At 44.7% G+C, this 14081-nt stretch overlaps 1 protein-coding gene across 1 annotated transcript in view; it reads right to left on the bottom strand.

The window, feature by feature from the left end:
* LOC124545407 (myogenesis-regulating glycosidase-like) overlaps positions 1-12264 on the bottom strand; it is a 41055-nt gene extending 28791 nt beyond the window's left edge. Inside the window, exons 1-2 of the mRNA XM_047124322.1 lie at positions 12233-12264; positions 11075-11218 (exon numbers count right to left, since the gene is read on the bottom strand). Of these exons, the coding sequence (XP_046980278.1) occupies positions 11075-11218; positions 12233-12242 (154 nt within the window). The 5' untranslated portion in view covers positions 12243-12264. The remainder of the gene's footprint in view (positions 1-11074; positions 11219-12232) is intronic.
* Positions 12265-14081: the final 1817 nt, after the last annotated feature.

The following is a 14081-nucleotide window of genomic DNA, read 5'->3' as shown; positions in this document are numbered from 1 at the left end:
TGTCAATGGGATTCATATGGCGTAAGTTGCAAAACAAGAGTAATGTGTTCTTAGCACGTCCAGACATTGTGCACTGGCGATCTCGTTTCACTGTTGACATGAAGATCTTCAGGGAAGCAAGCAGAGAAATCTTTTATCTCGATGAATCGTGGATCGATAATAACTTAACGTTTAATAAATGTTGGCAGAGGAAGGGTGACTTACGTGAAGAGAGTGTCGTTGGTGTCACTACTTGGGGGAGCGCATAGTAGGCAAACATACATACATTCATTTTTATAAAGATGGTTCAAATGGCTCTGAGCACTATGGGACGTAACATCTGAGGTCATTAGTCCCCTAGAACTTAGAACTACTTAAACCTAACTAACCTAAGGACATTACACACACCCATGCCCGAGGCAGGATTCGAACCTGCGGCCGTAGCGGTCACGCGGTTCCAGACTGTAGCGCCTAGAACCGCTCGGCCACCCCGGCCTGTTTCATTTTTATATATATAGATTTTAATGTACATGACGATTTCAGTTTCGTTTACGAACAACATTTAAAACGAGTTTTACTTCCAAGCCTTTCGTCCGCTTTCGTGTAAGCATGACGAGCAATTTGTAGTGCCAGCACTGCAACTGGTAGGCGTGCCTTGTCCCCTCCCCAACGGCTCCTCTCCCCTCGCCAACCAATGCTTGCTTCCTCCTCTCTCCGCATTCCCCTCTCAACTCTGCCGTCTTACAGTTAACACACTGTACGTTCACTTGTACAACACTACAGCGAAATTATGCTATCCAAAAAACAGCGAAACGGTGTTCAATTAGCATTTATACACTGAAGCGCCAACCTAACAGGTATAGGCATGCCTATCCGCCGGCCAGTGTGGCCGAGCGATTCTAGGCGCTACGGTCTGGAACCGCGCGATCGCTACGGTCGCAGGTTCGAATCCTGCCTCGGGCATGGATGTGTGTGATGTCCTTAGGTTAGTTAGGTGTAAGTAGTTCTAAGTTCTAGGGGACTGGTGACCTCAGTAGTTAAATCCCATAGTGCTCAGAGCCATTTGAACCATGTGTATCCAAACACAGAGATATGTAAACAGACAGGATACGGCGCTGCGGTCGGCAAAAAGGTACGGCCAAACTTTCAGGAAACATTCCTCACACGCAAAGAAAGAAAATATGTTATGTGGACATGTGTCCGGAAACGCTTACTTTCCAAGTTAGAGTTCATTTTACTTCTCTTCAAATCACATTAATCATGGAATGGAAACACACAGCAACAGAACGTACCAGTGTGACTTCAAACACTTTGTTACAGGAAATGTTCAAAATGTCCTCCGTTAGCGAGGATACATGCATCCACCCTCCGTCGCATGGAATCCCTGATGCGCTGATTCAGTCCTGGAGAATGGAGTATTGTATCACAGCCGTCCACAATACGAGCACGAAGAGTCTCTACATTTGGTACCGGGGTTGCGTAGACAAGAGCTTTCAAATGCCCCCATAAATGAAAGTCAAGAGGGTTGAGGTCAGGAGAGCGTGGAGGCCATGGAATTGGTCCGCCTCTGCCAATCCATCGGTCACCGAATCTGTTGTTGAGAAGCGTACGAACACTTCGACTGAAATGTGCAGGAGCTCCATCGTCCATGAACCACGTGTTGTGTCGTACTTGTAAAGGCACATGTTCTAGCAGCACAGGTAGAGTATCCCATATGAAATCATGATAACGTGCTCCATTGAGCGTAGGTGGAAGAACATGGGGCCCAATCAAGACATCACCAACAATGCCTGCCCAAACGTACACAGAAAATCTGTGTTGATGACGTGATTGCGCAATTGCGTGCGGATTCTCGTCAGCCCACACATGTTGATTGTAAAAATTTACAATTTGATCACGTTGGAATGAAGCCTCATCCGTAAACAGAACATTTGCCCTGAAATGAGGATTGACACATTATTGGATGAACCATTCGCAGAAGTGTACCTGTGGAGGCCAATCAGCTGCTGATAGTGCCTGCACACGCTGTACATGGTACGGAAACAACTGGTCCTCCCGTAGCACTCTCCATACAGTGACGTGGTCAACGTTACCTTGTACAGCAGCAACTTCTCTGACGCTGACATTAGGGTTGTCGTCAACTGCACGAAGAATTGCCGCGTCCATTGCAGGTGTCCTCGTCGTTCTAGGTCTTCCCCAGTCGCGAGTCATAGGTTGGAATGTTCCGTGCTCCCTAAGACGACGATCAATTGCTTCGAACGTCTTCCTGTCTGGACACCTTCGTTCTGGAAATCTGTCTCGATACAAACGAACCGCACCACGGCTATTGCCCCGTGCTAATCCATACATCAAATGGGCATCTGCCAACTCCGCATTTGTAAACATTGCACTGACTGCAAAACGACGTTCGTGATGAACACTAACCTGTTGATGCTACGTACTGATGTGCTTGATGCTAGTACTGTAGAGCAATGAGTCGCATGTCAACACAAGCACCGAAGTCAACATTACCTTCCTTCAATTGGGCCAACTGGCGGTGAATGGAGGAAGTGCAGTACATACTGACGAAACTAAAATGAGCTCTAACATGGAAATTAAGCGTTTCCGGACACATGTCCACATAACATCTTTTCTTTATTTGTGTGTGAGGAATGTTTCCTGAAAGTTTGGCCGTACCTTTTTGTAGCACACTGTAGACATGCCTATCCGCTGGCCGGTGTGGCCGAGCGGTTCTAGGCGCTACAGTCTGAAACCGTGCGACCGCTACGGTCGTAGGTTCGAATCCTGCCTCGGGCATGGACGTGTGTGATGTCCTTAGGTTAGTTAGGTTTAAGCAGTTCTAAGTTCTAGGGGACTGATGACCTCAGTAGTTAAGTCCCATAGTGCTCAGAGCCATTTGAACCATGTGTATCCAAACACAGAGATATGTAAACAGGCAAGATACGGCGCTGCGGTCGGCAACGCCTATACAAGACAACAAGTGTCTGGCGCAGTTGCGAGATGCTACAATGGCGGATTATCAAGATTTTAGTGAGTTTGTACGTCGTGTTACGGTCGGCACACTAGCGATGGGACACAGCAGCTCCGGGGTGGCGATGAAGTGGCGATTTTCCCGTATTAAGATTTCACGAGTGTACCGTCAATATCAGGAGTCCGGTAAAACATCAAATCTCCGACATCGCTGTGGCCGGAAGAAGATCCTGCAGCAAGTACCGGACCAACGACGACTGAAGAGAAGAGTTCAACGTGACAGAAGAGCAACCCTTCGACAGACTGCTGCAGATTTCAGTGCTGGGTCATTAACAAGTGGCAGCGTGCGAACCATTCAACGAAACGTCATTGGTACGGGCTTTCGAAGCCGAAGGCCCACTCGTGTACCCTTGATGATTGCACGACACAAAGCTTTACGCCTCGCCTGGGCCCGTCCACACGGTCGTTAGACTGTTGATGACTGGAAACATGTTGCCTTGTCGGACGACTCTCGTTTCAAATTGTATCGAGCGGATGGACGTGTACGGGTACGGAGACAAGCTCATGAATCCATAGACGCTGCATGTCAGCAGGGGACTGCTAAAGCCGGTGGAGGCTCGGTAATGTTGTGGAACGTGTGCAGTAGGAGTGCTATGGGACTCCTGATACGTCTACAGGGTGAAAAGTATTTAAACCGACAAACTCTGGGAGGTTGTAGGGGACATCAAAACAAATATTGTTTCCTAATCTCATTTTTTCCTATGAGGATTATTTAAACCGGTGGAGGCCGTATTACGCTCTTCAGTTGTTCGAGGCCGTATTACGATCTTCAGTTGATGGAGGGCGTATTACGCTCTTCGGTTGTAGGCAACTGCTGTCCACCAGTGTAGTAGTGCATTGTCTCTGTTTACTAATGGAGCAATACACCTGGAGTGAGTACACTGATATGGTTGGTGCGTACTACGTAGCGCACCACAACGGACGAGCTGCACAACGGGTTTATCAACAACAATATCCTAATAGCCGTATCCCGCACCGGACGACCTTTGCTGCTGGTACCAACATCTGCGTGAGACCGGGTCATTTAGCAGGTTACCTGGACAGGGACGCCGTCGCACGGTAAGAACGCTGCAATCTGAGGAAGCTGTCTTGCAGCATGTGGAGCGGTATCCTTCAATCAGCACTCAACATAGGGACGAATCAGACGAATGTAAGAACTGTCCTTCGAGATCAATTGTTACGTCAATTTCACTTACAGCGTGTCCACAACCTGGAACCAGTTGATTGTCCACCCAGAGCACAGTTCTCGCAGTGGTACCTGGAATAGTGTGAAATGCATCTTACATTTCCATCCTCTGTGTTGTTTACCGATGAAGCAACGTTCGGGCGTGATGGAGTCTTCAACATGCACAGTTCGCATGTTTGGTGTGAAGATAACCCGCATGCCACAGTTACTAGCGCTCTTCAAGTGCTGTTCTTCGTTAATGTGTGGGTCTGTGTGGTTGGGTACTGTTTAATTGGGCCGTATCTGCTACCTAGGCAATTAAATGGCAGGCACTATTACAATTTTCTCGCCAGAGCATTGCCAGAATTTCTGGAAGACGTCCCGCTCCATACAAGACAACGCATGTGGTTCCAACATGACGGGGCGCCGGCACATTTCAGTCGTCGTGTGCGTCGATTCCTGGACCGACGGTTCCCAGAAACGTGGATTGGCAGAGGTGGTCCTGTACCATGGCCTGCCCGATCCCCAAATATGTCCCCTCTGGACTTTTTTGTGTGGGGAGAGATACGCAACCTTGTTTACGCAACTCCAGTTGCATCAGAAGAGGATCTGGTTGCCCGGATAATAGCAGCAGCAGAAACAATTCAGGATACTCCTGGGGTTTTTGCCCGCGTCGGACAGAACATGATCAATGGAGGCATTTTTGAAAATCTACTGTAATTGAAATTGGGTTGTGTTAATGTGCTGTCTCTTGGTCATAAAAAAATGTACAAGTGTTTGTTGGTTTAATTAATTTGCCGCCAGAGGAATCTTCCTCTACCGGTTTAAATACTCATAGGAAAAAATGACATTAGGGAAAAATAATTGTTTTGATGTCCCCTACGACCTTCCATAGTTGGTCGGTTTAAATACTTTTCACACTGTAGATGCGACTCTTGCAACGTGCCGTTCAGAAAATATCTCCACCCCTCGTACTCTTACTGATATGCGCCCTGCAGGATTCATTGTGTCAGTTATCTCCAGCAGTACTTCAGACGTTGGTCGAGTCCATGGGACGTTGTGGTGCGGGGCCCTACAGGATATTAAGCAGGTGTAACAGTTCCTTTGGCTATTCAGTGTATAAAAACATCAGCCACTAACAAGTAGCTCCTGCACTCCCCCAGTAGCCTCGAAGTGAGAAACGTTCAATTTTCTATTAGATGGTACATCAAATTAACCTGTTCAGATAAGCGTTTCAGGCAGAAATACCGACCATAAAACACATCGTGGATGATGCTTGTTTGTTTGACAATTCTATTTAACCGACTATATTCTTACTTTTCATAAATCGCGACTGTATCTTTAGCTACAGTTTCAGTTTTTTTGCTGTACTGACTACGAAAACAAGGCAATAGCAATAACCCCTATGTCCTATTTCCCAGAAACTTCGCTCGGTGGAAGAGGAGTCAAAATAGGCGAACACGTGGCTCGTCTTATCACTAGATAATCGGCAGTCTGTGACAAAACAGCGATCAAAATTTTTGACGTAATTACAGACTGAAAATTATGCAACTACATGAAAGAAAATCGTCAGAGCGTTAGGAAGTTCAAACTGCGCAGTTGGCCGTCGTGCATGATGGGAATTAGTATGTGATGCACATGCACGTGCTGACTTTCATTTGGATGGATTCGTCAAAGAGCAAAATTGGCGCATTTGGGGGACTGAGAATCCGCATTTCGCGATCGAGAAGTCTCTTCATCCTGTACAGGTGACTGGCACGGAATAATCAGTGCCATATTCTTTGATGGCACGGCAACTACCGAGCGATACGTGAATTTTTTGGAAGATGGTTTCATCTTCATCATCCAAAGTGACCCTGATTTCGGCAAAATGTGGCTCATGCAAGACGGAGCTCGACCCCATCGAAGCAGAAGAGGGTTTCATGTCCCGGAAGAGCATTCTGGGGACCGCATTCTGGCTCTGGGATACCCAGAGGCCACTGGCAAGGGCCTCGATTGACCGCCATATTCTCGGATCTGAACACATGTGCCTCCTTTTTGTGGGGCTATATTAAAGACTAGGTATACAGCAATAACCCCAAAACCATTGCTGAGCTGAAGACAGCCATTCAGGATGTCATCGACAGCATCGATGTTCTGACACACCAGCGGGTCATCTAGAATTTCGCTATTCGTCTGCGCTACCTGTTAGTTAACGAGCATTTCGCTGTCATTTAAGTGTATGGCCGAAAGAGTCAGCCTTCAGGAATTGTGAAACGAACCCTGTCGTGCAGGACCGGATGCCACAAAGGGCACAGATTCACCACGGGATGGAGAAATTCACAGGCGTCTATTGTCTGTTGAGCTCTAAGCACTGTAGTGTGCGAGTGAGACAGACGAGAACCTATGTTATAGCGAAACCCAGTAGAAGGCGTTTGTGGTCAGGGATACGTAGCGATGTTAAATATGGCCTATGTAAGATCGACCATAAAGGGAAACATTTATGGAAACTATTTAATTCTGTAGTAATGCAGGAAATCAGGCCACAGTGATTTTAATCTGCCATCCTCCATTAATTTTCATGGTGATCCCAATAAAACGTGAATATTAATCATATATATAATAGTTTAGGATTTACTGCCAAAGTGAAATTAACAAGTTTTACAGCAAAGATCTGAATGCTAAAATCTGAACGCTTTGGACAATCTTAAACGATCGATATTTCATCTATAAGCGCATCATTAAAAATCACAAATGTTGTAAACTCTATAGCTTTTATTTGTTTAAAAAATATAGTAAATTTAAATTATCAGTATGTTCAGTTAAGCATCAGATCATCATTTCCTCCACACAAAACACATTGAACGATGACAGCATAACACCTTATTAAATCATTAGGTAATAGAGTATTTGTTATAAAGTTTAGTGCATAATAGTTACTTTTGTTCTTTATTTATTCATCAGAAAACACATTGGTGCAAGGCTGCTGGCCGTGAAATTCAAAGTTAAGAAGGAAATTGTACTGGTTTTATGTAAAAGAATTTAACGTTTATTATGTAATGGATATTATCGTTACTTTATTTAGAACGTGAAAGTGGTCAAGCTTTGATTATTTAAATATGTTAAAATGTAAAATAATGTAGGATAAGCTGTAGTCAATCACACGGGCGGCTTCAGGAAAAGGGAACTGCGCTAGTCAGTTGAGCGAAGATGTTCGGCGCGAGGGAAACGCGGTCGGAGACGGACAGAGGGCAGTTCTGGTTGAGACACACGAAAGTGAACAGGTCGGATGCAGACCCGAAGGCAGACAGTCGGTCTATAGGCAGCTAGGAAGTGAAACGACTTAGAAAATTTCGCGTTGTGTGATATCGCGGGACTTAGTCTCTGAGCGGTTGTCAGCCGCCCGCCTGGTGTGAACGCTTAACTTTTCGTATGAATATCGACGTGGAGTATCGACCCGCCAGGTTAGCCGAGAGCGCTAATGCGCAGCTTCCTGGACTCGCGTAGGCGCGCCGGCCCCGGATCGAATCCGCCCGCCGGATTAACGACGAAGTCCGGTGTGCCGGCCAGCCTGGATGTGGTTTTTAGGCGGTTTTCCACATCCCTCTAGTTGAATACTGGGCTGGTCCCCACGTCCCGCCTCAGTTACACGACTCACAGACATTTGACACACATATGATTTACACTAGATGCAGACAGATGGGGTACTCTGATTCCTTCCCGAGGGGTACGGGCTGGCGGCAGGAAGGGCATCCGGCCGCCCCTTCACATTATCATATCAAATCCGATTTAACCACGCCAACCCTGCGCACATTGCGGGACAACGGCGCAAGCGATAGATAGAATCGACGTGGAGTATTGGACTTGTGTTTCGCGATGAGATTGCGGATGATCGAAATGTGTCAAATGGAGATGCGCTCGAGTATAACAGTAACTCTAAATACGACCACTTTCGCTATTAGTTTTCTTTCTGGATAGCCATTATTCTAACCAAATCGCAACTGTTTGGCCTACACCATTTATGGGTCGTTAATTTAGTTCCCGATATTATTATTACTGTTACTGTATGTTATATTAACTTTGTAGTTCGCGAACTTGCCGTCAGCCAGGTAATTTAACCAAAGGGTCACCAGTGTCTAATTTAAGGCGTGTAATGCGACACGTGCGGTTCACCCCCTAGACGAGTTCGAGCCAAGACATTTCGACGAAGAGGAACCGCATGTGAGCCCGAACATCTGTGGGATGTTAGCTCGCCCACATCATCGCCAATGATGGCAGGCATATCGAACATAACATAACCTAAATCCGAATATCTCCAGTGACAATTACATGTTTAATAAAGTGTTTGCATGCTGTAGTTTGTAACTAATTTACGTTTTATTTTTCATATAATTCAATAACTGTCACCATGTATATGCCGCCTAGCGCAGTATCTCAGACGAAATGCCGGCACAGAGAATAGCGCTGCCGTGTCTCACTATTGCTTCTTTTTCCTTTCTTTTTATTTTGTTTCCATTTATCTGCTCGTACCCGAAGAAAGTTTTTACGCGAATGTTTCTTGTAAAGTTAAGGGATACAAGGACGTTATATTATTACCGTAAAATTACAATTGGGTTTCACAAAAAGTGTCATACATGTGTTATGCATGTATGTATGGTATTTCCAAGGGCTACATTGTTCTTATATTTCATTCTTATGTATATTTTTTTCTTATGTTTATTCTTCAAGAAGATTTGATGCATCTCTTTGGATGACACTGTTGGTAGAAACATTCGAAACAGAAATTCCGAACGCCACTAACGTAGCGCCAATTCAGGTTTGCGACGGTGACATTTCGTCAAGAAGCATTTTTGCATCTTTTGAAAGTCGGTTAGTCTATCAGCCAATAGGAAGCTTTCGCGGTTTGTAACTCACGATTTGTTCCTTGTTTGAATGCGCATTTGCCATTATGGTGGCATTTTTCGTATAGTGAGTTCCTTTTGGGTTAGAAGGAGGTCTGGCTTTGGTTGGTTCGAGATATTTCGAAATTTCTTCAGTGATGAAAAAGCCAGTTGAGATCATATCGATTGGTGAATCGTTAGCGACTGGTTAGGTTTCTTTGGGACTGCATTCTAAATTTTTGCGCAGATGAATTTGCTATTACTCCGCGCTCAAGCTTGCTGCAATATTCTTCCGCATGGCGAAATGGGAACTCACAGGTTGCTCATTTCTGATTGTATGGGAGCTAATTGTGGGAACAAATGTTATTTCCTCAGTCGGTGATGCCGTAATTCTAAAGTTAGCAATCTCTCTTGATTGTAAAAGAGCCATTGCTTTAAAGTTGTATATTCAAAACATATTCTTCCGATTACGCTTTATGAGATTCACACATGGGCTTGTAAATTAACCGCATTCTTTGAGTAACGACATATCTATATATTAATGAGATTCTTTCCTGAATTATTTCCCACCGAGCCAAGTCATTTCTTTGTTATATATAGGTGACTCAGCAACACGCTGCCATGCTGTCGTATTGCTAAAAGTTGTTGAACCCAACCACGGTCAAGTCAGTATTCCAAAGCTTCAGAGGCAGCTCACTAAATTAAGTCTGCAATTGCAAAACATTAGGAATAAGTATTCTCTGTTTGCACGAAATTAGTTTTCAGGTGCAGGAAGATAACTCGACGACAGCTGTTACGGACGAGGTCTAGTTTCTCACTACGCTAAGGAGTGGTCTGGGACTTTATACTGATATGTTAGCTGCAAATAGTATTCGAAACTTGCGTGCTGATCTCAATAGTTCAGTTATTCCTTCACATTTAGAATCAATGATTACATGTCTGATGTGACATCTTCATCTGCACTGCTGGGGACTGCAGGCCGAAAGCGAACACGTTATTTAGTACTTGGTCAGTTTCTTGATGAATCATTTATTGTTTAATGTTTGAACAGAAGCTATGAGAGATACATTTTCGTTCAGCCTAGATTACGTAAGCGTGCATTTTTCTTTGTTTATTCTTTTAAATGTCCGAGTGCGTTTCCGAATTATACTCTGCGGTTCAAGATCCGTCCTTACTGCGTAGCTTGAAAGTTCATGGCATTACTTTTACTGCTGATGGGTAGAGTTAAGTTTTGCGACCCACACACACACACACACACACACACACACACACACCACCCTTTACAATCGGCTACAGCACTGGCCTGATTGACATCACTCTACAGAAAAAGAGGAGACGAGACATTATCCCCCTTTGTAAACTGGCCACTAAGAACTATTGAAAAATTTCAAAATTTGTACATTATCCACTATTTTGGCAAATGTTTCTATAAAAATTAAAGTTCCACCCAACAGGATATGCAACACCTGGAAGCAGTGGGAATGTTTATGTGGAGGAGGATATTAGAAAAAAAAAGGCTGGAGAGAGAAAAGTCAAGCAAGTGGGTCCTCAAGGAAGTAAACGAAACTGAGAACTAATCACTACTGCACAAAACAGTAAAATAAAATTCGTAGGCCACACGGCACGGCAAAACGAATTCTTGATCGGCATACTAAAAGGAAAGGCTTTGGGGAACAAAAGAAGTTGAAGACCGGGGCAGAATCAATCTGTATTCTGTGATGGATGGACATAAACTCAGTGAGTACGCTGAACTGAAACTCTCATGAGGGGGAGACAAATATGGTTTCAATGATGAGGCCTAGGCCTTAGAAAATGGCGACGATGGTAAAAATACGTCATACCATTGTTTTCCAGCACTCGTTTCAGGAACAAAAAGGAAATCAAAAGATAATGTGGTCCCTTTAGAAGCAGCAGGTGGTATCGGAGAACCGGTCTGGTAGATCGTCCAGGTATGTGACCCCAGACCTACTAAACAGGAAGTCGCTCAGTTAACAACAGCCACAATGAAGACGTGGTACTGTAGCAATGCTCACACACTCACCTCGTTTGGTTAACAGCTGGATGCGGCCGCTGTCCTCGTCGTAGCGAGTGGTGAGACCACCTGCTGACGTTGGTGCTGATCCTGCTGGTGACGTGGCCAGAACACCCAGTAGCAACAGCAGCAGCAGCTGCCGGGTACGTACACCTGCGGCAGAGAAGCGCTCCAGCTGTAACTCACCATCGCTCCAGTGAGCTGACTGTTACAAGGCGCCCTTTTAGCACTACACGTCACGCAGTTGCCGTGGAGAGTAGCGTAGGACTGGTAGGGCGTTGTGAGATAATTCTTAGGACGGTTTCGAGCACATTTCTCCACACAAGCTGCCCTTCATTTGGCGACTCTCCTACCCTGTTTTTCACTCCTTCGCTTTGACCCACGTCATTTTTCTATACTAGATGTGATACGCACCGCATATAAATCTCGCACCTGGGGGGCCACTGGCGCCCCTCAATGCTTTACGCTCCACGAGGCTGCTTCCGCCACTTAGGTCTTAAACCGGCCCTGCTAATTGCGACCGTAAATCAGAAATCACCAGGATATAGTAAACTATTTCGCTCAGTCGCTATATTAAATCGTGGTATAGTCAGCCAGAACGGTGTAGATAGATACCATACACAATAATGACCTAAAAAGATATCTTTTCCAGGAACTGAAAGAATTTGCATCTGTCTTTGGAAGTGTGACAGCATCGAACGGTACCACACAATACCGAAGAGTATGGTGGTACACTTTTCAAAAATTGTATTCAGCAGAAAAACGATAGAAACTTAAATTCAGGTTTTCTGATGATACTTCAATCACTTCATCTACATCTACATGATTACTCCGCAATTCACAATTAACTGCCTGCCAGGGAGTAAATGCCAGGGTTGTTCCTTACAAACACCTGTCCAAACGAGCTAGTTATCTCTAGATAATGTCTACACATTTTACTTCCTACTTCAAGAAATTCCATTCTCCTATACCTAGAATTTGCATTTTCATATTAATTTCACCACGGAGTGACATTTTCCGACATCGTACATCAAAAATAGTATCAAATAACCAAAGCATTGCTCCAGAAAAACTTCAAGAACTAAATCCATCAGACTGTCTTTGGAAGATTAACTAACTCTAAGAAGCAAAAAGTTCGGGAATGATGAAGAAATCTAAGCAGCTCACCTGGAACCATTTTAGTTATCCCTCTGAGCAAATATAGGAAAACGTCTGTTGCATAGACGCGGCAGCAGGCGTATATATAGTGGAAACTTATCTGCACTTGCGGATTCTTTAGAGACGATCGGTGTAATTATAATTATAAGATAAGGACGACGTGGGCTGCGTACCGATATCTTATCATCTGGATCTTGTGATATTTCATTCCCGTACTAAAGTGAATGCAACCGTTAATTACTAATTTTGCAGCGATCGATTTGTTACGTATGCCGTAAGAAGGTCAGGAGATGAATTTACCTTAATCGCGATAAAATCGTACTCTGACGAAATGTGCAGATAACTATGTTGTCTGTATGAGATTAAATCTCAAGCTAATGGAAAGTAAAAGTGATACAGATGTTCTGCAGTTATCATAACTTTAAAATAATATCTGAGAATATTAAGACCTCAAACGTGTTATGTGTTTCAGATTAGCATTTAAATACAATACTGCTCACATTTCTGCCACTTCCAATTTCCATTCAGGAATCGCATTGTGGTAGACCGCTACAGAAAGTATTTCCAACCAAATGACACCAAATGACAGAGTCACGTTTCAGTGCAACCAAGAAATGCTGCTATCATGCGTCTGACAACTTAAACACGAACACACGACAGTCTGCGACCACAGAGAGGCATATTACATTTAATATCATGTCCGTACAAAGTACAGGGGGTCGAAAAAAAATGGAAACACCCGAAATGCAACACATTAACAAGCCCAATACGGCGTAGGAAAATCTTTGCCATTCAAAACAGTTTCCAAGTCCTCTCGGAATGCATAAACACAGCTGCTGTACGGTTTTCGAGGGAATCTTATACCATTATTGCTGCAAAACAGTGGCAAGTTCAGGTAACGGTGATATAGGTCGATAACGATCACACACGCTTCCCCCCAAAGTACACCACAAAGTCTGAATAATACTCAGATCTGAAATTTCCTGGCAGATTAAAACTGTGTGCCGGACCGAGACTCGAACTCGGGACCTTTGCCTTTCGAGGGCAAGTGCTCTGCCATCTGAGTAACCCAATCACGACTCACGCCCCGTCCTCACAGCTTTACTTCTGCCAGTACCTCGCAGAAGTAAAACTGTGAGGACGGGGCGTGAGTCGTGATTGGGTTACTCAGATGGCAGAGCACTTGCCCACGAAAGGCAAAGGTCCCCACTTCGAGTCCCCGTCCGCCACACAGTTTTAATCTGCCAGGAAGTTTCGTATCAGCTCACACTCCGCTGCACAGTGAAAATCTCATTCTGAATACTGAGGTCTGGTTGCTGCAGTAGCCAGGTGAGCTGCGACAGTTCATCCTCGTGGTCCCAAAAAGAATTCTGGACGATCCGCGGTGTGTGAACAGGGACTCTATAGTCTTGGTACACAGCGTCACCACTGGGCAACAAGCATTGCACCATGGAAAGGACCTGATCGGTAAAAATGGTCACATAGCCCTTGGCAGTAATTCAGCCTCGTAGAGTAATCAGGGGGCCCATGGAATACGACGATATGGCTGTCCAAATGATCACCGAACCCACGCCATGTTAAACTCTTGGGTCGTAAACTGCGTCAGAAGTTGGAAACAGTGTGAAACAAGATTCATCCGACCAAATGACGTTCTTACATTGACTATTTTTTATGGTTTCGTCACGACGTTTTCCTCTTACGGGCATTTGCATCACTGACGAATGGTTTTCCAGTTCCAGCTTGTCCTGTAATTCCCTGCTTATGCAGCTCCCAGCTCCCTTCCTGTTGTTTGGTACTGATAGAGTTCATAAGTGCGAATTTCAGTTCTGGAGTGACTTTTGCAGCTTTCGTTCTCTTA

The sequence above is a fragment of the Schistocerca americana genome, chromosome 8, assembly GCF_021461395.2.
Source record: "Schistocerca americana isolate TAMUIC-IGC-003095 chromosome 8, iqSchAmer2.1, whole genome shotgun sequence".
NCBI lineage: Eukaryota > Metazoa > Arthropoda > Insecta > Orthoptera > Acrididae > Schistocerca > Schistocerca americana.
Note: the sequence above shows the minus strand (reverse complement) of the source record. Positions and strands in the feature narration are given on the sequence as shown.